This window comes from Budorcas taxicolor, chromosome 23 (genome assembly GCF_023091745.1).
Source record: "Budorcas taxicolor isolate Tak-1 chromosome 23, Takin1.1, whole genome shotgun sequence".
NCBI lineage: Eukaryota > Metazoa > Chordata > Mammalia > Artiodactyla > Bovidae > Budorcas > Budorcas taxicolor.
Genome location: NC_068932.1, coordinates 20,314,209 through 20,339,304, shown reverse-complemented (window position 1 = coordinate 20,339,304; position 25,096 = coordinate 20,314,209). Strand labels below are relative to the sequence as shown.

The following is a 25,096-nucleotide window of genomic DNA, read 5'->3' as shown; positions in this document are numbered from 1 at the left end:
TTTTCAGGGATACTTTATCTTTTAGGGATACTGAAATACTTGATTATGAAATGACATAATGTCTGGGATTTGCTTCAAAATAATTTGGGGATGGGGTAAGAAAGGTAGGAATATAGATCAGATGGTCTGGAGGCCAAAGGCTTGCAAGCTTGTTTTTGTTAAAGCATACAAGTTTAAAATTTTTTATGTATTTAAGAAAAACACACATATCATACAGTTTGCCCATTTAAAGTGTATAATTCAACGGTTTTTATCATGCTTACAATATTTGGCAACTATCACCATTATGCAATTTTAGAACATTTTCATCACCCCCAAAAGAAACCTCATACCCTTTAAGCAGTCATTTTCTCTTCTCCCCAGGGCTCCTCAATCCTTGGCAACCACAAATCTTTCAGTCTATAAAAAATTAGCCTATTCTGGACATTTCAAATAAGTTGAATCATATAATACGTGGTATTTTTTGACTTTTTTCCATTTAGAATAGTGTTTCAAGATTTATCTGTGTTGCAGACTGACCAGTACTTCATTCTTTTTAACTGACAAATTAAGAATGGTTTTTACCCTTTCAAAGGATTATTTAAAAAAACTAACAAGTGGGAATTCTCTGGTGGTCCTTTGGTCAGGACTCCCACTCTTTTACTGCTAAGGGCACAGGTTCAGTCCCTTGCGAGGAAAATGAAGACTCTGTAAACCCTGTAGCATGACCAGAAAAAAGTATATATGACAGAGACCAATGACCAATGTAGCCAGCAAGGTCGAAATATATACTGTCTTGCTCTTTACGAAAAAGTCTGCTCACCTCTGATTCAACTGAAAGACTGGCCATGTACTGAAAATAATTAAAGCTGATGGGTAAGTGGTGATTCATTATAATATTCTATTTTCGTATGTTTGAAATTTTGCATAATGAAGTCTAAAAATTTTTCTGATGCTGAGATGATGGGAATTTCTATGCTTCTTATTAAAGCAAGTTAGGGTGCAAAAGAATCCTTGAGGTAAGATATATAACATTCAAAAAAAAAAAAGAGGTAATGATAAGTCTTGACAATGAAGAAAACATCAAATCTCTAAAATTAATGGCTTGGAAAAAATTGTATCTTTGCTAAATTCAATTTTTTAAAAAAGTAGGTTCGTAATCACTATCATGGACACTTAGGTCAAAATGTAATCTACTGGGGAAGTAAGACTAGAAGATCAGTAGGTTTTCTAGTTGGTTGGTTGTTTTTAGAGATCACAAAGGTTCTCAAGTTCAGTTCACAGGATTCATTTTCAAACTCTTAATGGACTGCCAACTGCCATTCATTCCGTAATTTCTCTTACCTCCTCTTTCTGCATTTACAGCTGATTCCACTGAATCAACACACACTTCCATGAGAAACCCATTTGCTGCTCCTAAAATACATGGAGAACGATGAAACTGCATGAGCGTACTTTCCATCCAGACCAAGCCAAACACAAATATTTTACATTTTGCTGCCAAAATCCAAATGTCTAGTAATAGGTAACTAGGTTAAGTACACTAGGGTCCATGCATGCAATGAAATAATATCGATGCCTGCAGAATCCATTTAAATTTCTTTATAAGGTATATATGCTTAAGAGCAGGGATATTAACAAATTCGTTAATATGTGATTCTAGACCAGTTACTTAGCCTAAGTTTTCCCCAAAACTGAGTTTTTTTGGTTGAAAGTTTCTCAGTCATGTCTGACTCTTTGTGGCCCCATGGACTATACAGTCCATGGAATTCTCCAGGCCAGAATACTGGAGTAGGTAGCCTTTCCCTTCTTCAGGGGATCTTCTCAACCCAGGGATTGAACCCAGGTCTCCTGCCCTGCAGGAAGATTCTTTACCAGCTGAGCCACAAGGGAAGCCCAAGAATACTGGAGTGGGTAGCCTATACCTTCTCCAGTGGATCTTCCTGAGCCAAGAATTGAACTGCGGTCTCCTGCCTTGCAGGTGGATTCTTTACCAACTGAACTAACAGGGAAGCCCCAAAGTAGGTTTTAATACTTACATCAGAGTAAAGAGGATGAGATAATTCATGTAAAGTAAATAGTACCTACTAATTGTACAGGAAGTATTAGTTGTCATTAATTAACTATACATTATTTCCTCTACATGTCTCCAGTTCTCCCTGATCCCCATTCCTGCTCCTAGTTAGCTCTTCAATCCACAGTGCTTCCAGCTCTATCTTTGAACACTAAAATCTTCCAAGGTTCAAGTCATATCACATTTCCACGATACTTCTCTCTCCCCAGGTAGAAAACTGTGTCTCCCTTTTTTGAGTTCAGATAACTCTTTATAATCCAAACGTTCCTCTTTAAAACGTTGTTTTCTCATCATTATTTATGTAGATAGGTGCCTGGTCATTCTTACTTGAACCAAGTTCCTAAGTAAGGTCTTTATGAGAGAAATCTTTATTACAGTAAGCACACTGTCTAGTGTGCTTATAGTACATAGCTCATAGTACAGAACAGACATACAAAAATTTACTAAAGGCTGAATGATTACATGGATTTGAGAGTTGGACCATAAAGAAAGCTAAGTGCCAAAAATTGATGCTTTTGAACTGTGGTGTTGGAGAAGACTCCTGAGAGTCCCTTGGACTGCAAGGAGATCCAACCAGTCAATCCTAAAGGAAAGCAGTACTGAATATTCATTGGAAGGACTGATGCTGAAGCTGAAGCTCCAGTACTTTGACCACCTGATGCAAAGAACTGACTCATTTGAAAAGACCCTGATGGTGAAAGACTGAAGGCAGGAGAAGGGGATGACAGAGGATGAGATGGTTGGATGGTATCACTGACTCAATGGATATGAGTTTGAGCAAGCTCAGGGAGTCGGTGCTAGACAGGGAAGTCTAGCGTGCTGCAGTCCATGTGGTTGCAGAGTCAGACACAACTAAGCCACTGAACTGAACTGAATGATTATAAATTCATAAACATTCATGCATTTACACTAAAGAGTGTGATGAAAACAGTTTTGAATGTTTTCTGTAAGCACATACTTTTCTTAAAAAAATTAAGAATAATGAATGCATACTTCATGCAGTAATATCTAGAGGAATGTTCAGCATATGCTGGTAATTGTTACTTCTAGGTGGTAGTATTTAAAATTACTTTTACTTTCCTCTTTTTACTTTTCTTTACTGCTTGTTTTTTTTTTTTTTTTACCTAATGCCGCTTTTATAGTTTTTTAAAATCAACTTTCAATTTGAAAAACAAAAATCTATCATTCCCTAACACCAAACTGCAAATGTCTCATTTATTTAAGAGACTATCAGCCTGAAACTCTGAAAGGGCCAAATGTTGGCTATGCTCTTAGCCAAGAGCACTGCATTAATTCCATGGGTTTCCTGACAGTTCACCCACATCAGCTGTTAGATCAATCTAACTGAACAGTGCTGTAGGGTGCTATTTCCCTCACACAAGACAAGATCTTGGCGGGAATTCCCCAGCAGTCCAGTAGTTAAGGGGCTTCCCAGGAGGCTCAGTGGTAAAAAATCCGCCTGCCAATGCAGAAGATGTGGGTTCAATCCCTGGGTAGGGAAGATCCCCACAATAGGAAATGGCAACCCACACCAGTATTCTTGCCAGGAAATCCCATGGACAGAGGAGCCTGGTGGGGCACAGCCCATGGAGTGGATAGGGTCAGACACCATTGAGCGACTGAGCATGTACCAGTGGTTGAGACTCTGGGCTTTCAACGCCAGGGCCTCAAGTTGGATCCCTGGTTAGGAGACTAAAATCCCATAAGCTGCAGGCTGTGGCCAAAAAAGAAAAAAAAAAAAGATCTTGGCCAGAAGAGAGTAAGGATGCACATAAAAGGCTATGACAAAAAGAAAAGAGTAAGGCAGTTGTCCTAAAATAGGAAGTTATTTGAAGGGATCAAAGAGATTTGTTTGGAGCAGCAGTTCTCAGTGTAGCTGTCCAGTTAAGTCTGGACTAAGGGCCTCTAAGACACTTTCAGAGTCTGTACAGTGAAAACTGTTTTCGTAACAATACCAAGATTTTAGTTGCCTTTTTCACTCTCATTCTTTCACAGGCAGAGTGGAGTTTTCGAGAGGCTACCTGTCACACTGAATGCAAAAGCACTCCATTCCTAATGAGAATTCCATTACGCCAGACATTAAAGAGATCTGCAAAAATATAAAACATTTGGTACTATTCTATTTTTTGTTTGCTTAGGAAAATAGTGAATTTTTTTTTCATAAAGTGTCAACATGTAATGGGCTGTTCGTGAAAGAAAGAAAGTCGCTCAGTCGTTATCTGACGCTTTGAGACCCCCATGGACTTATCCAGGCCAGAATACGGGAGTGGGTAGCCGTTCCCTTTGCCAGGGGACCTTCCCAACCCAGGTGTCGAACCCAGGTCTCTCGCATTGCAGGAGGATTCTTTACCTGCTGAACCACAAGGGAAGCCCTTTCTTTTTAAAAGTCCTGTTTTAATTTCTAACATGTCCAATATCAATAAATTTAACCTATATAAATAAAAGGTCTTTGAGGTTCTCAATAATTTTAGGAGAGTCAAGGCGTCCTGCGATCAAAGTTTCAGAACCGCTAGTTTGGAGGAACCAAGTTTCCGGAGGAGGGACCTGGCAAATTCCCTAGCACCTGCCATGCCAGCCGATCCTGTTGCAGCTTGGGGCAGCCAAGCTTAGCCACTTCGGAGCGGTGTGGCTTTAGGGACAACCCCTATCCCCGCCGCAGCAGCTATAGGTTATTAAGCGGTCCCTCCAGGTCAGACACTGATCCAGCGCTGCCGTGAGAGGGTACCAGTATCCTCGTGTGGCAATGGGAAACGCGAGGCTGAAAGAAGTTAACCAACTTGAACACGGTCGCACGAGAGGTGGGGGCGCCGGGATTCGAACCTACACACCTATCTGGCTCCAGAGCCGGGCCACTCTCGCCATCAGCCCCTCAGATTTCACATGTTTAAAGCCGAATAACAGATTACGCCTCACAGTGGGGTGTTTGTGAGGAGCAGGAGAAAGTACTTCCAGGGAAATCGCGATTAATCCACGCCCGACCCGGCCCGGCCCGCACCCTGCGGCAAAGTCGGCCACCGCCACACCCCGCCACCTTCCGCACCCGCCTTCCCGGATGGTATCCGCGCCCGCTTCCGCTCGGAGGAGGCCCCCTGCCTCTTCATGCTCCACGCGTTCGTCCCTCGCGCTTCTTCGGTTTCCACTCAAAGAGTCCGGGTTCCAACGCGCGCGACCAGACAGGCGCGTCCTCCCAGCTGCGCGCATCCTGCGCGTCCCCGACGTCCACGCCCCAGCAGCCCCCGCGAAAGCCCAGAAACTGGCGCAGGCGCAGTCACTGCTCGCTCAGACCTTCCGAAGAGGAGGAGCTCGTTTGTGTGACCCGGAAGTGCTTCTTCCGTTGGTGGCGGAGGAAAGAGACCAGAGAGCGCAGGAGCTTGAAGGTGGCCGTTGGGCACTGTTTATAGTATGCAGCGATTACTCTTTACGCCCTTGACGGCCTTGCTGGGGAGCCCGTGTCTCCGGCTTCTGGTTCCTAGGGTGGCGCCTGGAACACAGGTAGGGCAGAGCACCGAGTCGCGCAGGCGAGCATGGGGTGAAAGGGCCAAGAGATATCCTCACATATCACGTTTCTCTAGCTCCTTGAAGTTCACAAGGCATTTCACTGTGTCTAGGGCTCCTGAGTCCGGATCCGGACCCACCACTTACTAGCTGTGTGCTCTTAGCCAAGTTGAGTAACCTTTCTGTGCCTCAATTTACTCGTTTGCAGTATGGGGATAATAGCACTTCATAAGTGTTGTGTTAATATACACAGAGGTTTAGCACATAGTAAAAGCTCAGTGATTTTTACCCATATGTTTGATTTCTGCTCAAAGCTACTGGGTAGTCAGGTTAGGGATTGTAACTCCATTCTACAGATAAGTAACTTGAGGCTTAATTTGTCTAAAGTTACTTAGTTAACTGGGCTTCGCAGGTGGCTCAGTGGTAAAGAATACACCTGCCAATGCAGAAGACTCAGGAGACTCGGATTTGATCCCTGGGTCAGGGAAGCAAGATAAAATATCAAGCCTCCTGCCCTAGAGGAAGTCACAGTTCATTTGTTTGTAACTCATTTGTCAAATCTTTATTAAGGTCTTGTTGTGTAAAGGAACTGTGTATGAAACGAAGTTTGTAGAAGCCAGACTGACCAGACACTGCTGTCCTATAGCTCATAGCTTAGTGGGAGATAGAGACAACCTCTGTGTACTAAATGATACATTGCTGTGTGATGGACAGGTATAGTGTGCTGGGAGAGTGACCCAGCACATATGTAGGGGGGTCTGGGAATACTTCCTAGAGGAGGTGACATCCCAGCTGAGATCTGTGATAGGTCAGTCAGGGGACAAGTAGAACCTCAGTTAGAGAAAAATCATATAAAAGAAAGGAAATAATCCTTATTTAATCCATATTTAGGTGTAGAGTTAAGTCTGGGAGAAATATGAGAGAAAGAAGGTTCATGTAGTGTGGGGATGGATTGGAGGCAGGCAAACCAGTTGGGGGTAGATGCAGCCCAGATAAGAGATGATGTTTTACCTGGACAGTAGCAGTGGAAATATGACCAGGGTACTTCATACCAGACACAATGAGACTGTGTGAGTAGCAGTGGAGTGAAGCCTTTTCCTCTTTCTCCAGTTGTAATTTGTCTGTCTTGATCCTTAGTGTGGTTGCAGTTGTGGGATCAGGCGCCCCTTGAGGCCAGGGCAATACAGCACTATCTCCGATATAGCTTTGCAACCTGGAAGGGGTACAGTGTCCCTCCCTTCAAAGGCTGCTGAGCGGGTGGTGGGCCGATGGCTCCTGGTCTGCAGCGGGACAGTGGCTGGAGCAGTTATTCTTGGTGGAGTAACGAGGTGAGTAATTTGTTTATAGTCAGCTGTTTGGATCATCAGTAGACATGCAGAATGATGGAGGGGGAAGGGACCTTAGAAATCATCTAATCTAGCTCCCACATTTTAGTATGCAGAAATTGAGGCCTATAGAAGGAACATGTCTGATGGCTTGCCCCACCATAGAACAGTTTAGGATTTTATTAATGCATGCATGCTGTAGAAGCCCTTCATAAAGACTGGTTCAGGTCTTAACTGTTAGCTGTGCATTGTTTGTGTATATTTCCCCCTACAATCAGAGTTCAGATTTGTCACAAAAATTTCTGTACAGTTTGTTTGAATTACATACAAATAATTTCCACATCTCACTGTTGGTTCTTGTGCATGCTTCATGCTTGGTTGCTTCAGTCATGTCCAATGCTTTGCGACCCTTGGACTGTAGCCTACCAGGCTCCTCTGTCCATGGGATTCTCCAGGCAAGAATATTGCAGTGGATTGCTATGCCCTCCTCCAGGGGATCTTCCTGACCCAGGGATTGAACCTGTGTCTCTTATATCTCATATATTGGCAGGCAGATTCTTTATCACTAGCGCCACCTGGGAAGCCCATGCATGCTTCTTGCTTCTGCTGCTGCTGCTAAGTCGCTTCAGTCGTGTCCAACTCTGTGCAACCCCATCGATGGCAGCCCACCAGGCTCCCCCGTCCCTGGGATTCTCCAGGCAAGAACATTGGAGTGGGTTGCCATTTCCTTCTCCAATGCATGAAAGTGAAAAGTGTAAGTGAAGTCGCTCAATCATGTCCGACTCTTAGCGACCAGGTCTCTTTAAATCTATAGAGAGATGTTATAGATTTAGATTCTACTCCCTCCACCTCCCCTACACCCTTTGCAGTTTTTTGCTATTGTGGAAAAAACCCAAGTCATTTGTACTTTGTAGTTTCTCACGGTCTGGATTTTGCTAATAGCATTTATGGTATTTAACATGTTCCAAAAGCTATGACACACCTAGACAGCCTATTAAAAAGCAGAGACATCACTTTGCTGACAAAGTCCCATATAGTCAAAGCTATGGTTTTTCCAGTAGTCATATATGGATATGAGAGTTGGGCCATAATGAAGGCTGAGCGCCGAAGCATTGATGCTTTTGAACTGTGGTGCTGAAGAAGACTCTTGAAGAGTCCCTTGGACAACAAGGAAATCAAACCAGTCAAACCTAAAGGAAATCAACCCTGAATATTCATTGGAAGGACTGATGCTGAAGCTGAAACTGTAATACTCTGGCCACCTGATGCAAAGAGCTGACTCACTGGAAAAGACCCTGATGCTGGGAAAGATTGAAGACAGGAGGAGAAGGGGATGACAGAGGATGAGATGGTTGAATGGTATCATCGACTGAATGGACATGAGTTTGAGCTAACTCTGGGAGGTAGTGAAGGACAGGGAAGCCTGGCGTGCTGTAGTCCATGGGATTGCAAAGAGTCAGACATGACTGAGCAGCTGAACAACAACAACAACATTGTCCCCTGTATTTCCTGTAGACAGACTTGTTGCTTGGTTGGGTTCAGGTTGGGGACAGGGAGCAAAATACTGCATAGGTGACTGGATCATTCATAAATATCTGGTGTCTGTTAAAGATGTCAATAGCCCTTGATGATCATTGCCTAAATCTATTACTTCATTAGATTTGCAAAATTGTAATAGGTATTTTATTAGCTCAACTATAAAGAAAAACTTTCTCTTGTCAATGATTTGGTTATGCTGAGGTACAACATGTTAGGAAAGGCAGGATAAACACTTAATTCCTTTCCCTTTATTTATCAATCTTCAAAGTAATAAGTTGGTTCCAAGCATTTTCCAAAAGTGACCAATAAAGTGAGTTTTTAAGTATTAATGAGCCGATAGGTTTAAATATATTTGATTTGTTTCAGTCCATTGCAGTGGTGATTGTTTGCTCCAGTTGTCCTGTCTTTAGTCAGTGGGAACCTCTTCAGATTAACTCCAGTCTTTCTGACAGGAACCTGGTAAACTTTGATCCCTTGCTTTCTGGGTAAGATGTTCCAGGTTTGTCTTGTACACATCCTGCCTCAGACCTGAAGTTGGCTTTTTTACTTTTGGAACCCTGACCCCGTTTGGTGAAAATACTTTCTAGTGTTATCAAAGTATGTCTTCCTCAAATTCTCTCTGCATTCCCTGTGCCCTTACCTTATGTGTTATGTAGGATAATCAATAAGTTTTGATTTTTATTGTCTTTAAATTCACTCAGTAACCTCAACTGATTTATATCTGTAGCAGTCTCTTCCCCTTGTGTAAATAATATTGGCTATGCACTTAGGGCACATTTCTTTGGTCTAAGGGTTGATTTTATCTGTCAGGGAATGCTAGTGAAAGAAATTAGGAGAGTTTAATGAAATAGAACAAGGAGTAAAGAAATTTGTACCTGATAGCAGCTCTTTCTGACAAAATTCTAAGCAGTAAGAAGAGAGCAAGTTGTCAAAAGAGGAAACAATGAAATGATACGTTTACTTTTATAGGAGTCAAGTTCAGATCTGCTTGCTACTGTAAATCATTTATGAGTAATTGAGTGTGGTGCACACCCATATACACACTGAAATTTAACACATACACTCAAATTTCTTCCCTATCTTAAGGTTGACAGAGTCTGGCCTCTCAATGGTAGATTGGCATTTAATAAAGGAGATGAAGCCACCCACAAGCAAAAAGGAATGGGAAGCAGAATTCCAAAAATATCAGCAATTTCCAGAATTTAAAATGTAAGTATTATAGAAAATTGGGTAGACATCCCAGTAGATCCACTCAATCTTTTTCTTATTTAAAACATTTCAGAACAGTGGGTTCTATTCTTCTTTGATATGTGATTTAGGTATGTTTAGCAAGCTTCCTACTCTAAACCTCCATTTCCAAAGTGATTCTGAGGTGGCTGATGAGGAAGATGGCAGACTGGTCAAGTTTCAAAACCAAGAATGTTCCTGCATTCTATCAGAAAATAAAAATCAGATGGATCTTTCTGTTTTTGACTTCCCTTTTCACCCAGCTTGAATCATGATATGACGCTGGCGGAATTCAAGTTCATCTGGTACATGGAGTACTCACACCGAATGTGGGGTCGCCTTGTAGGCCTCGCATACATCCTGCCTGCTGCCTACTTTTGGAAAAAGGGCTGGCTCACCCGTGGCCTGAAAGGACGTGTTCTTGCCCTCTGTGGTTTAGTTTGCTTCCAGGTGAGATTTACTCAAGTTTGGGAAAGCAGAAATGTTCTCAGGAGCTTCCTAGTGGACATGTTTTTAGTAAAGTAATCTTTGAAACAGTATAACAAAGGGGGTAAGAACATGGATTTTAGTGTCATAGGCCTGGCTTCAAGGCCCAGCTCTGTCACCTAATAGGGCTTGTTGTCTAACCTCTGTAGGTTGTGCTTGTCTTACCCGTAAATGGGGAAAATAATAGACCCTAATGCTTAGGTTGTATGAATATTTAAAAAGATCGTGCATGTAAAGTACTTAGTGTCTGGAATCAGTAAGCGCTCAGTAAATATGTTTTTGTGTCACAAGAATTAGAGTTTCTTTCCCATCATGGCGCTCTTTCTGAGTCCTTGGTCTCCTCCCTTTTTCTAACTTGCCTGCTCTATAGGGAAGTGGGATCCCTATGCTAGAATGGCTGTAGAAACAAATAGGGAAATTTCCAGAGAGAACCATTTTGTGGGATGAAGGATCTTTGAATACAGAGGTAACTGAGAGATGTTCAAGTGTAAATGGTGATTAACGTTGTGTAAGTTGAACTTCTCTTAAGGAAAAGAATGACTTCTGCAGTTCTGGGGTTAGGGAAGCCTGAGAGCCAAGTAAAGGGATGTTAGAGAGGACACATGGGAGTATGTGGGGCAAGATATACAGGCTCTAACGAAGCGTCTCAGAGCCTTGAAGAAATATCAAGATTTGGTCAGGAGGAAGCTAATTGGTTGATTTAAATCAAAGTGGTAAGAATACCAGCAACTCATGATTAGAAATAAAGGAGGGAGATGGAAGAGACAAAATAGAAGGGATAGAAACAGATAATAGAGTTAGACATAATAAAAATCTAATAGAAACTAGGGATAGTTGGTAAAACAAAAGTTTGTTTTAAAATTAAAAAAAAAAAAACAACACTTAAGTCAGACCTTCAGGGAGGCAAAAATTTGAAGATGGCAGATAGGGTTTTGGGAGGAAGAAAGTGGGGGCTGGCAGATCACACTGTGAATGCCCTCATCTTCCAGCACGCTCTGCAGATAAAATCAAGATAATGAGAACATCTAGGGTAATAGTGAAGGGGGAAAGAAAGAGCCAGAGACCTTGAGGAGCATATATTTATATTAACATGATTCTGTTAGCTGGTGAGGGTTGGCGTGAAAGGGCTGTACCTTATATGATATGACTAGAACTGACAGTTTTGTTAAATGAAAAGTCAGTTAAACAGAATCGTGGAATAATAATACGTACCTTAAACTTTTGCACTTAAGCATGTACTTTCATTATAATTTTTTTAAAAAAGGAGTAGAAATTTAGACACTGGCAAACCAATTTGCCTGAAAAACTTTACAGATTTTTATGACTTGCCCTCCCACAAACTTTGATAATTGTCTGTTCCCACCTAACATGAGAATAATTGTTTTTAAGCAGTTATCTTTGTCAAGCTTCTCTAAAGCTTTCACAGTCTAGTTTTTGTCAAATCACCTGTCTTTTTACTTTCATATTTCACTATTTATGTAATGTTAAATTATGGCAAGAATTTGTCCAGAAGGTTTTGTCCAAAATACACGTTTGTGTACTTTTCTGTATTTGGCTCTTCAGATCAGTTCAGTTACTCAGTTGTGTCCGACTCTTTGCGACCCCATGGACTGCATGCAGCTCGTTAGGCCTCCCTGTCCATCACCAACTCTGGGAGTTTACTCAAACTCATGTCCATCGAGTCAGTGATGCCATCCAACCATCTCATCCTCTGTCGTCCCCTTCTCCTCCTGCCTTCAATCTTTCCCAGCATCAGGGTCTTTTCAGATGAGTCAGTTCTTCCCATCAGGTAGCCAAAGTACTGGAGTTTCAGCTTCAGGAATTAGTCCTGCCAATGAATATTCAGGACTGAGTTCCTTTAGGATGGACCGGTTGGATCTCCTTGCAGTCCAAGGGACTCTCAAGAGTCTGCTCCAGCACCACAGTTCAAAGCATCAGTTCTTCGGCACTCAGCTTTCTTGATAGTCCGACTCTCACATCCATACATGACTACTGGAAAAATCATAGATTTGACTAGACGGACCTTTGTTGGCAAAGTAATGTATCTGCTTTTTAATATGCTGTCTAGATTGGTCATAACTTCTCTTCCAAAGAGCAAACGTTTTTTAATTTCATGGCTGTAGTCACCATCTGCAGTGATTTTGGAGCCTAAAAAAGTAAAGCCTGTCACTGTTTCCACTGTTTCCCCATCTATTTCCCATGAAGTGATGGGACTGGATGCCATGATCTTAGTTTTCTGAATTTTGAGTTTTAAGCCAACTTTTTCACTCTCCTCTTTCACTTGCACGAAGAGGCTCCTTAGTTCTTCGCTTTCTGCCATAACGGTGGTGCCATCTGCTATCTGAGGTTATTGATATTTCTCCCAGCAATCTTGATTCCAGCTTGTGCTTCATCCAGCCCAGCGTTTCTCATGATGTACTCTGCATATAAGTTAAATAAGCAGGGTGACAGTATACAGCCTTGGCGTACTCCTTTCCCGATTTGGAACCAGTCTGTTGTTCCATGTCCAGTTCTAATTGTTGCTTCCTGACCTGCATACAGATTTCTCAAGAGGCAGGTCAGGTGGTCTGGTATTCCCATCTCTTTCAGAACTTTCCACAATTTCTTGTGATCCACACAGTCAGAGGCTTTGGCATAGTCGATAAAGCAGAAATAGATGTTTTTCTGGAGATCTCTTGCTCTTTCAGTGATCTAGCGGATTTTGGCAATTTGATCTCTGGTTCCTCTGCCTTTTCTAAATCCAGCTTAAACATCTGGAAGTTCATGGTTCATGTACTATTGCAGCCAGGCTTGGAGAATTTTGAGCGTTACTTTACTAGTGTGTGAGATGGGTGCAGTTGTGTGGTAGTTTGAGCATTCTTTGGCATTGCCTTTCTTTGGGATTGGAATGAAAACTGACCTCTTCCAGTCCTGTGGCCACTGCTGAGTTTTCCAAATTTGCTGGCATATTGAGTGCAGCACTTTCACAGCATCATCTTTTAGGATTTGAAATAGCTCAACTGGAATTCCATCACCTCCACTAGCTTTCTTCATAGTGATGCTTCCTAAGGCCCACTTGACTTCGCACTCCAGAATGTCTGGCTCTAGGTGAGTGATCATACCATCACGATTATCTGGGTTGTGAAGATCTTTCTTACATAGCTCTTCTCTGTATTCTTGTACCTCTTCTTAATATCTTCTGCTTCTGTTAGGTCCATACCATTTCTGTCCTTCATTGTGCCCATCTTTGCATGAAATGTTCCCTTGGTATCTCTAATTTTCTTGAAGAAATCTCTAGTCTTTCCCATTCTGTTGTTTTCCTCTATTTCTTTGCATTGATTGCTGAGGAAGGCTTTCTTATCTCTTCTTGCTATTCTTTGGAACTCTGCATTCAGATGCTTATATCTTTCCTTTTCTCCTTTGCCTTTCATTTCTCTTCTTTTCACAGCTATTTGTAAGGCCTCCTCAGACAACCATTTTGCCGTTTTGCATTTCTTTTTCTTGGGGATGGTCTTGATCCCTGCCTCCTGTACAGTGTTACAAACCTCCGTCCATAGTTCTTCAGGCATTCTATCAGATCTAATCCCTTGAATCTATTTCTCACTTCCTCAGTATAATCATAAGGGATTTGATTTAGGTCATACCTGAATGGTCTAGCGGTTTCCCCTCCTTTCTTCAGTTTAAGTCTGAATTTGGTAATAAGAAGTTCATCATCTGAGCCACAGTCAGCTCCTGGTCTTGTTTTTGTTGACTGTATAGAGCTTCTCCATATTTGGCTGCAAAGAATATAATCAATCTGATTTTGGTATTGACCATCTGGTGATGTCCATGTGTAGAGTCTTCTCTTGTGTTGTTGGAAGAGGGTGTTTGCTATGACCAGTGTGTTCTCTTGGCAAAACTCTATTAGCCTTTGCCCTGCTTCATTCTGTTCTCCAAGGCCAAATTTGCCCATTATTCCAGGTGTTTCTTGACTTCCTACTTTTGCATTCTAGTACCCAATAATGAAAAAGACATCTTTTTTGGTGTTAGTTCTAGAAGGTCTTGTAGGTCTTCATAGAATCGTTCAACTTCAGCTTCTTCAACAGCAGTAGTGGGAACATAGACTTGGATTACTGTGATATTGAATGGTTTGCCTTGGAAATGAACAGATCATTCTGTCGTTTTTGAGATTGCATCCAAGTATTGCATTTCGGACTCTTGTTGACTGTGATGGCAAGAGTGAACATTGACTTTTTAGGCATCAGCGAACTAAAATGGACTGGAATAGGTGAATTTAACTCAGATGACCATTATATCTACTCCTGTGGGCAACATATTCTTAGAAGAAATGGAGTAGCCATCATATTTGGCTCTACTTCAGTTCAATTAAATTCACTCAGTTGTGTCTGACTCTTTGTGACCCCATGGACTGCAGCACACCAAGCTTTCCTGTCCATCACCAACTCCCAGAACTTGTTCTAACTCTTGTCCACTGAGTTGGTAATGCCATCCAACCATCTCATCTTCTATCGTCCCTTCTCCTCCTGACTTCAGTCTCTACCAGCATCAGGATCTTTACCAATGAATTCTTCGCGTCAGGTGCCCAAAGTATTGGAGCTTTCAGCTTCAGCATCGGTCCTTCCAATGAATATTCAGGACTGATTTCCTTTAGGATTGACTGGTTTGGTCTTCTTGAGTCCAAGGGACTCTCTAGAGTCTTATCCAACACCACAGTTCAAAAGCATCAATTCTTCGGCTCTCAGCTTCTTTATGATCCAACTCTCAACATCCATACCTGTCTACTGGAAAAACCACAGCTTTGACTATAGGCTTCAGTAAAATGTTAATCTAAACAGTGGTTAAGTATTTATGGTGCTGTATGTGGAAATTGGGTAGGTCTCAATTCCTTTGTTCCTAGGGATATGGGAACATATGGAAAGGAGGGGTCAGAGGATACTCATTTTCTCAGGGAGTCAAGTTGTATAGACAGCTTCAATCTTGTTTTGTTTACCCTTTTTCTTTGTGATTGTAGGGCCTGTTGGGATGGTATATGGTAAAAAGTGGATTAGAAGAAAAGCCAGATTCCCATGACATCCCTCGAGTCAGTCAGTACCGCCTTGCTGCCCATCTGGGGTCAGCCCTTGTGCTCTACTGTGCCAGCTTATGGACCTCGCTCTCCTTGCTGCTTCCTCAGCACAAGGTAAAGTCAGTCTGTATTGTTTACCACACATGTGGACAGGGTCAGAGATGGAAATTCTGGTCCTAAATGGAAGTTCCATGTCAAAATACATTGCCTTAGCAACATCGATCAGTTTACTAGAAGCTGGATATACCAAAGTTTAGAGAAACAATGAACTCTGAGACTCTGGATAGCTTCAGGATGGCAAAGTAAAACCTGCACTTATGCTTTTGGGCAGGAGTGGCTTATTCAAAGGATAATTAGTATAGGAGCCAAATATTTTGTCAGCATTGCCTATCAAGAAAACATGAGTTTTAGTAAAAGAAGGAATGAATACCAGCAACAAGAAGGAATGAATACCAGCAATGACAGAATGATCTCTGTTCATTTCCGAGGCAAACCATTCACTATCACAGTAATCCAAGTCTATGTCCCCACCAGTAATGTTGAAGAAGCTGAAGCTGAGCAGTTCTGTGAAGGCCTACAAGACATTCTAGAACTAACACCCCAAAAAGATGTTCTTTTCATTATAGGGGACTGGAAGTTGACCACTTGACTTCTGATTCCCAGCAGGATGATGGGTGGAGAGGTGAAGAAGGCCAGAATGAGAGTTGCTTGTGGACCTTAGTGGCGTACAAAAGCCATGTTAAGTTGTTCATTTTTCCCGTGGGGACCCTACCATTCAGCAGATCTGACAATATAGTAAACCATAGTGATCTCACCTAAAAGTATTTTCTCTGTGTGCTGATTAAAAGGAAATACATTTTAAAATGCTTATTATTTTAGGTGTCAAAGTCATGGTTGGCCTGAATAAGCTGTTCATGGAGTGAGGTTTAGGTTGATAGTAGGACTTTTAAGTAGAATCATCTCGTAGGTATCTGGAGCCAGAGGTCTGGATCCCAGTAAGAACAGGAGTTGTTGACTTGGCACTCATCCCACAGGGAAGCCAGATGGGGTTGAAACATTGGTATAGTAGGTAATTCACATCTGACTAGTTCCTATTCTTACTTTCAAAGCCAGACTTCTAAAACTAATCTACATCTATAGCTGTACATCCTAACAACCCATTCTTTTTTTCCACTTCTTGTCATCTGGCTTCCCCATCCACCCCATCCATATCCGTCTACACATTCACTCCTACACTTGCACATATCAAGTGTACAGTGCTTAGGACAGTCTCCTAAGTACTCCTAACTGAATGGTACTCTTAAAGGTTACCAATGACTTTTAAATTATTAATTGTTTTTCTCTTTTTGTTTATTTATATGCCACTAATTACAGAAAGGATTTGAGATGATAGTCAACCATATAGAACTGTGCTGTCCAGCACAATAGCTCCTAGCCACTATTGCTATTTAAATTCTAATTAAAATTAAGTAAAAATAACTTTGTATAAACAAACTTGTTATCTACTTAAACTTTAAATAAAATTAACTTAAAAAATTTTTTTTTCACTTGCTCTAGCCTCTTTTTAGATCCTCCATAGCCACATATTGGGCAGCACAGATAATAGAACTTTTCTATCATCACAGAAAATTCTAATGGCCAGTGCTGATACACTGTCTTATGAAATCTTAGTAATGAGACCTAACTCCTCACATACTAGATTGTAAATCGTTTGAGGGCAGCACTCTGGCTTTCCTTTGTATCTTCCTTTATGCTTGCATGTGTGCTCATTTTGCCTGTGTATAAAGTTCTTACTAAATATTTGTTGATTACCTGATTATTATCACAAGCTGGCTGCTGGCTACAGTAAAATAAAAACAATTTACCCAAAACACTAAATGCAAGAATCTCTACTCTCTCTACAGTTTTGATTCTAATTATATTTGCTAAACACTAAATATTACACATGACATGAAAATCCAGTTCTTTACCTTAAGCCACATCATTTTAACCATGGTGAAATGGTTTTCCCTGAACGATGCAAATCATTCCATACCTGAACAGATGTATATTGAATACCTATATGCCATCTACTGGGCTAGGATTACTGTAGTAAGCAAGTGAGATGGCAGTTCCTGTCTTCACAAAACTTACAAGGTAGCAGGAAAGACAAATAGTAAATGTATACATTTAATAAAATCTGGGAGCGCGTAACCTAGTCTAGGAGTCAGAGAAGATCTGGCCTCAGATTGTCTCTGGAGTTTGTCCTTGGAGATCTGGCTGCCTTTCCCAATTCCTGCAGTCAGTGTCTCTGGCAATTTTCTCATTTAGTTGCCTGAAACGCGTCAACTCCTGCGGTTGAGACGATTTGCTCATGGAACTGCAGGCCTGGTGTTCCTTACGGCTCTCTCAGGTAGGACTCTTCTTATCAAAGGTGGCCTAACTTCTTTTTGCTCTTCAGGTGGGATCTCTTGCCTAGTGCTTTCCTCCTGCGTCTTTATATCTCCTCCTCACACCTGCCTCTCTCATACCTACCCTCTCATCTTCACCCTCTTGTTTTCTATTCCTTCCTTCCCCAAATCCTGCTTTTCAGCTAGTTGAACAAAAATATTGAACATCTACTTGGATCCAAACTGTCTAGGTTCAGATCCTGGCTTTATCATCTATAAACTATATGACCTTGGACAAGCTGTGTAACCTGTCTGGGCCTCAGTGACCTCATCTGTAAAATGGGAAAGATAATAATAGTTTAAGTAATATATGTGAAGTATTTAGCACCTCACATGTAGCAAAGGCTATGTAAGTGTTAGCTGTTGTTATCATATAAACATTATTGTTATTACATTATACCAAGATAGGTCAGACAAAAGCCTGCCCTCAAAGATGGCCTTTAGGTGGGGAGTTTATTGGGGCAAAGAGACTAAAACAGATCTCTCTCATTCTTTAAATCACAGCTTTACCTTTCTTACTCTAGACCTGCCCTGTACAATAACCACTAGCTTCATGTGACTATTTAAGCTTAAATTAATTAAAAGCAAATAAAATTTAGTTTCTCAGTCACAGTAGCCACATTTCAAGTGCTCAGTAACCACAGTGAGTGGCTTGCAGCTGTTGTACTGGATAGATGACAGATATAGAACATTTCCATCATCGCAGGAAGTTTGATTGGATAGCACAGCTCTAAATAAAACCATCAAACCAGTGATCCCACCCAAATCTCCCTCCCCCTTTTTTTGATGGAAGAACAATTTGACTTCATAAATGCAATTTAGAAAAATAAAGAATATGATTTAACATACCCAAATCTTCTGTGATCATAAATAATGGATCAGTTATCCATTAAATTCATGGATACCTTCTTTGTATGTTTATCCAGGGTTTAGTTTATAAGATTATTTTTGAGCACTTGGGGAAGACAGATAAATAAAACCCATAACATGCCAGATGATGTTGAGTGCTTCGAAGGAAGTAAAGCAAGATAAGGGGATAGACATGGGGTTGGGGAGTGCTATCTTATAGAGGATTATTGGAGAGATCTCTTTGATAAAGTGACATTTAAGTGGAAACTTGAGGACGTGAAAGAGTAAATTAACTAGGTCCAGAATAGATCAGTTGGCGGTAGGGAGGCGAGGCAGTAAGGAGAACTCATATCACAGTCAGTAAAGGAACTTTTCCAAATATTCCTCTCTCTAGAGCTTCTCATCAACCCCTCTAGGGGAGGCATGCCAGAATCTTGGGGTGGAAGTAGGTGAGGATGCAAGTTTTTTTTTTTAAGTTTCCATGGTGTATTCCTTGGTGAATACAGCACAGTTTGAGAACCCCTGCTGTAGATCTTTCTATTCTCTGACTATTCCTTTTGTCTAACTCTAACATAATAAACATTTTCTATGTCAGAACTTCCCTGGTGGCTCAGAGGGTAAAGAATCTGCCTACAGTGCAGATCAAAACCTGGGTTCAGTCCCTAGGTTAGGAAGATCCCATGGAGAAGGGAATGGTTACTCATTCCAGTATTCTTGCCTGCAGAATTCCATGGACAGAGGAGCCTGGCGGGCTACAGTCCATGGGGTCACAAAGGGAACTTTCACTTTCATGTCAGAACTAGTATTTTATCTCTTCTTTCTCTCATTTTAATAAATACTATTTACCTTGGAACCCAGGGGCTTTTGTGGCAGGGCTGGATGCTGGACTTGTTTACAACTCCTTCCCCAAGATGGGAGAATCTTGGATCCCAGAGGATCTCTTTACCTTCTCCCCTCTCCCGAGGAATGTTTTCGAGAATCCCACCATGGTGCAGTTTGATCACCGGGTTCTGGTAAGTCTGGCTGGCGGTTACTGGCTACTACACACAAGGAACCTCTCACAGGCTATGGGTGTCTGAAGCACTGCTAGCAACATTGAGATGGTAGATTGGGTACTACAGTTCTTTTTAGAAGAAATTTAGTACCAGTTTTCTGATGTGATGTTTCTGTCTTAACTATCCACATGCTTCTAGCCAAATTCTGACGTGCAGGATACTGCCAGCTTTTTAAAGTTAATTCTCCTCAATCCTGCACATGCAAAGAAGAGTCATTTTAGCAGAAATGAGGCCAAGTAGAGAAGAGAGTGTAAAGACAGTGGTTGCTAAACACATAGCCGTCAGGGCTGCACCAAGACCCCAAGGAGCTAAGAGCATCATAGATACTCCTCATCTTATTTAAGCTAATATTTATTACGGACCTACTCTGAGTCGTGTTAAGATTGCTTGGTGGCCTGAGCATGATAAATCAGGGCTCAGGGAAAGGTTAGTGGCAAGGAGACCTGGGAGAAGCAGTAGTGCTATTGTAGTAATGCTGTGAGAGTGATAAGGTTCAGGGCTTCATGGTAGGACCCAGACTTGAGAAGACGAATCTGAAAGAGGCTGTTGTGATTGGAAGACTGGCTGCAGGAACAGAAGTGAAGAAAGATCAAAGGCGATCCTAGAGTTTCTTCTGTGACATGTTTAAAACACACCAGCAGGAATGGGACTATTGAAATGAGTGTTGAGCCAGGGACAGAGGATGTCAGCAGACTGAGGTAGGTTGAGCGTGAGATGACAGTAGGGCACCCAGAGAGAGGGGCCCAGGGGCCTCATTTCCAGAGGGAATGCTAGGACTAGGGCAAGTTACCTTGTGTGGGGTCAGTCCCCACTGCCACACAGCATTTTGGAATAAGTAAAGACTGGTTGAAATTGGATGGCTATGAAGAGAAAAATGTGAAATTGGTATAGAAAATGATAGAAAACATTTTCCTTGATATCATGGAAGGTGGGAAATCCTACTGCCAGCTCCACACTCTCTTTCTAAAGTGGTAATGAAAAGGAGACGTTAGATCTTTTTAACACTAGCTGGAAGAACCACCACCTCCTCTACTCATAGCCCAGGAAAATAGTAACTCTCGTGTGCTGGGATCAGCCTTGTTTTAAAAATACAGGATTAGAATAGAGATAAAATTAGGGTAAGTAAGAGGATGAGATGGTTGGGTGGCATCACCGACTCAATGGACATGAGTTTGGGTTAACTCCGGGAGTTGGTGATGGACAGGGAGGCCTGGCGTCCTGCGGTTCATGGGGTCGCAAAGAGTCAGACACGACTGAGTGACTGAATTGAACTGAATTGATGCAAAGAGTAATTTAAAACCTGAGGGCCACACCGGGCAGACACCCACATTGGAAGGTGGGTAAGATTGCTGGGAGACAGTCAGTATGTATAAAGTGCAGAAACTTTAAGCGGAGCCACGCCTCCACTGCACTGAAGTGGCGAGCAGAAGAGGAGCAGGGAAGAGCTTGAGGAGTCATCGGGTCGTTCTCTGCCTGGGAGGGGAAAGTGTTGAGTAGTTACTCAGTGGATCTGGGGGAATTAGCTGGAAGGTGAGCAGAAACCAGGGGGTAGGACATTCTTTTGGCACCTGATGAGACTTTTTCTACCCTACAGGGCATCACTTCAGTTACTGCCATTACGGTACTCTACTTCCTCTCCCGAAGAATTCCCCTTCCTCGAAGGACCAAGATAGCAGCCACCACTCTGCTAGCTTTGGCGTATACACAGGTATAAGCCACTTCTTTTGATTCTGAAGGTGTCCCCAAAACAAAATTTAAAAAGAAAGGTGACAGGCTAGGAGAAAATATTCATAGTAGACTAAAAGATGAACAACCAGAAAATAAAATAAGTAAAGGATATTAAGACACAATTCTCACAAGAGAAATGATGTGAATGGCCAGTAAATATGAAAAACTCCTTTAGCCTCACTCAGGATCAGAGAGGAACAAATTAAAGCACTGTGTGCCATTTTGTACCTGTCAGATTGGAAAAAAATGAAAAAAAAAAAGGCATTGGCATGGGTATAGGAAAACATACATTTGTATATTCTTGGTGAGAGCATGATTTGTTATAGTTTCTTTTTTTGAGGACATTTGGCAATATTTTTTGAAGTGTTAAAATGTTTAGTCCTTTGATCAAGCACATTGGCTTATTTTTGCCTGCCCTGGAGATACTCTAATGCACAAAGAGCTGTTCCCAGGGAATTCATGATGGAATTACTGTGATAAGTGAAAATTAGAAACCACCCAAATAAACACCTGTGATATAGCCATACTGTGGAATACTGTATAGCAGTTTAAAATAATAAGATCTCAAGACATACATTATTATGTGAAAAAAAATGACAAAGCAATACATTTTTTAAAAGCGGTTACATTTTTCTTTAAGCATGTGTATAAAAATACAAGTGTGAGAAACTGGTAATAGTGGCTGCCTTTGGGGAAGAGAACAGGGCTAGATGAAGGATAATTAGGGGGAATTTTAGTTTTATCTAATTTGAATTTCTTTTGTTGTAAGTCTATTTGCTTGTGAAATTTTAAAATATATTCTGTAAAGTTCTGATGGGAAAGTGTGGAGGGTTTGTGTGTCTGGTTATCCATGCCAGTCATTTCAGTTCTGAACGTGTGTTTCCCCCTTGGCTTACTGCTTGCTTTTCTTTGTGACAGGTGGGCTTGGGCATTAGTACTCTGCTGATGTATGTCCCAACTCCTTTGGCTGCCACTCACCAGTCGGGCTCCCTGGCTCTGCTCAGCGTTGCCCTTTGGCTCATGAATGAACTCCGAAGAGTCCCAAAATAATTCTCAGAAGATCAGCTTCCTAGGACTGAAACTGTGCTTTTGAGAGATCATCAGAAAGCACAAGAATTTGAGCTTTTCTGAGAGGAGGACCTTGGCATACCAGGTGGTTTCCAAATTGGTCAAGTTATTTAAATTCTTTGCCTGTTTTTGGGACAATCACTGGATCAAGCAAGTCATTAAGTGTGGTTTTGCTCAAGGTTCCTTTTTAAATCTGTTGAAAATCAGATTTAATGTAGAGAAAGAATTGTCTGTCATTTTCTTCTTAACAGGCTCTGTGTCAGTTTTCTTAAATGTTGACAGGCTGTTGGTTCTACATGTATAATCTGTTTCCTTGACCTCCTGAGTCCTGGATTCTGCCTGAGTAGAAATTCTTATGATCTCAACTGTACTTTGATCAGGTAGAGATTCAAATGGATGGATTAGCAATATCCTAAAGTACTCAGATAGCCTTCAGCAAGAAATAGCTGTTTTCTTCTAGTGTCTTGATTTTCAAAATGGGGGAAAGCACTAACCTAGTTCCTCCTGTGATAGGGCTGTTACGTCACTACATGAGATGAATGGAGAATAGTATAAATCAGTTCCTGAAAGGTTTCCTAAGAGCCTTAGGGATAAGAAAAATACAGCCTTGATGGTGTAGTACATGGACATCTCTTTGGTTATTTAAACAAATTACTGACTAATGAATTGGTGTGATTTTGGCCTCTGTTGATATTTCACAGGGCTCTGTCTTATTCAACATTTTAAAATCAGCAATTTGGATGAAGGCATCACAAAGACCATATTTGAGGATGGAGCAACCCAACATTGCTGACAGAATAGATGACGATCACAAAACAGTTCCAGAGTGACATCATCAAGATGAAATTAAACCAGTCATAAATGTAACAGCTTCATTTAAATAGGTTATGTAAGTTTGGGATAGAGAAAACTAGCTTATCATCTTCATATAAAAAAAGACTTAGGGACTTCAGTTGGACACAGGCTCAGTATGAACCAACCATGTGATGACAATGGTAAAAACTAGTGGTGGTTAAGATTCTACGAATAGAAGTGTCACAGCCATAGTCAGAACACCACACTGCAAGTGCTGCATTTTATTCTGGGTACTGCATGTTTTAAGGAGGATACTCAACGGCACGTATGTATCAAGAGGCAGGAACCGGGACAGCAAGGAGTCCAGAACCTGTTTCACACCGGAAATACTTGGAAGAACTAGGAGTATTCAGCTGGAGAACATTTAGAGACAGCAAGAATCCTGCCCTTGACAAGTTGAAGCCCCTTCTTGCAGAAGGAAGAGCTGGGAGCAGTGGGTAAAAGTTGTAGAAAGTTAGTTTTTAGTTTTGTAGAAGGTAGGAGCCACCTGGACCAAATCAGATGCCTGCTAGGGCAGACTGGTGCAAACAGGTGAACCCAGAGAGCAGGTGCCCATCAAGGGGCTAAACCTCTGCTGAGTGCTAACCTGTTGCTGCTCTGCAGGTCCAGTTGTGAGATCCAACTTTTCAGACAAACCAAACATCCAGATTTTTATGTGAATGGTCTCAAGTTTTTTAGAACATTATTCAGGCTAAACAGATCTGGAAGCCATAAATGACGTTAAGGTGTGCCCCCGTACAGCTGCTGGACTAATGATCACAGTTCCCTTTCAACTCCAGTATCCTCTGGGTTTCAGTGTGACCAACAGTGTATCATCCTCAAATGGTTCTTAGCAAAATAGAAGTAGCAGTTTGTCTTTGATTTTTTTGTTAATAAAAATCCTGGCCAGGAAACAGCTTTTGCTGTTGCCAGCAGTGGTTCCCAGCTTCTCTCACATTATAATCTTTCAGAATCCTGACCCCAGCATTAGCAGTGATCAGTTAAATCATAATCTCTGAAAGCCATAATTAGCAAATTCCTTGGGTGATTCTGATGTGCTGACAAGTTTGGGAACCACTAGTAGCCCTAGTAGCTTACTTACCTTAGAAAGTTCTGACCAGCTTATTCCCATTCCTTCCAAATTTCCTCTCACCCTATCTCATTTAATCCACTGTGTTGATACTGGTTAGTGTGCCAGCAGGGTATCACCTCTTCCAGATAGAATTCTCTAAAGAATGAGAGCGGCAGTCACTGGGCAGGTTCCCAAACTATCATCTCCTGATCCCCAAATTAAGGTTGTTCTTAGTTAATAATTGAGTCTGGAGAGGGCAGTCTGATCCAACTCAAAGAACCATATGCTAATGCTGCTACTGTTCCCTCCAAAAAAAAAAGTACCAAATGAATTAAATAATTTCAAGTTGCAGATGTTTTACTTCATTTTTTTTCTTTTATTAAAGATGAGTAAGTTTGGAAAAACAGATCTGATTGCATTTAGTGATATAACTTTATTAATGCCCATCTCTGAGCTGGTGAGTGGATATTATCTGAATTATTTTGTTTGCATTATTCCCAGAACCAGACACATACCACCAAATATTGTATGACTAAATGGAAAATGGATGATTACAGACTGATGTCCCAGACACTGCTTTCAAATTAAGTCATCATACCCAGAAGATGAAATGAATTTCCTTTAATATTTTCAAAAGCCAACAATCCTGTCAGTTGGTTTTAAAATACCTCGCTTTCTTAATTAATGCAGAATATCTTTTGTCTAACTTACTTTGACAAATGCTGTCCATTGTGGCAAGGGTCATTATTAGCCACTGCCTAAAGTGATGCTGGGCTTTCCGGGTGGCTCAGTGGTAAAGAATCTGCCTGCCAACGCAGGAGACTTGGGTTCAGTCCCTGGGTCAGGAAGCTCCCCTGGAGAAGGAAATGGTAACTCACTCCAGGATTCTTGC

General features: G+C 41.5%; 2 protein-coding genes across 5 annotated transcripts in view; one reads left to right on the top strand and one right to left on the bottom strand.

Moving 5' to 3' along the window:
• Positions 1-5,278, bottom strand: part of CUTC (cutC copper transporter) — a 33,039-nt gene extending 27,761 nt beyond the window's left edge. For all 3 annotated transcript variants that reach the window (XM_052660849.1, XM_052660848.1, XM_052660850.1), the window contains exons 1-2: positions 5,094-5,278; positions 1,324-1,395 (exon numbers count right to left, since the gene is read on the bottom strand). In XM_052660849.1, the coding sequence (XP_052516809.1) occupies positions 1,324-1,395; positions 5,094-5,154 (133 nt within the window). In that variant the 5' untranslated portion in view covers positions 5,155-5,278. The remainder of the gene's footprint in view (positions 1-1,323; positions 1,396-5,093) is intronic.
• A 113-nt stretch (positions 5,279-5,391) lies between these two features.
• Positions 5,392-24,505, top strand: LOC128067739 (cytochrome c oxidase assembly protein COX15 homolog). 2 transcript variants are annotated; one of them, XR_008201425.1, is made up of 10 exons: positions 5,392-5,545; positions 6,686-6,876; positions 9,499-9,621; positions 9,903-10,089; positions 15,116-15,283; positions 17,480-17,561; positions 19,306-19,460; positions 21,097-21,210; positions 22,149-22,383; positions 23,000-24,505. XR_008201425.1 is itself a non-coding variant. In XM_052660787.1 (9 exons), the coding sequence occupies exons 1-9, from the start codon at positions 5,456-5,458 to the stop codon at positions 22,278-22,280; spliced, it is 1,242 nt and encodes a 413-aa protein (XP_052516747.1). In that variant the 5' UTR covers positions 5,392-5,455; the 3' UTR covers positions 22,281-22,951. The 2 variants fall into 2 exon arrangements, 1 of the variants encoding a protein (XP_052516747.1); XM_052660787.1 differs by lacking the exon at positions 23,000-24,505 and having other exon boundaries at positions 22,149-22,951.
• Positions 24,506-25,096: the final 591 nt, after the last annotated feature.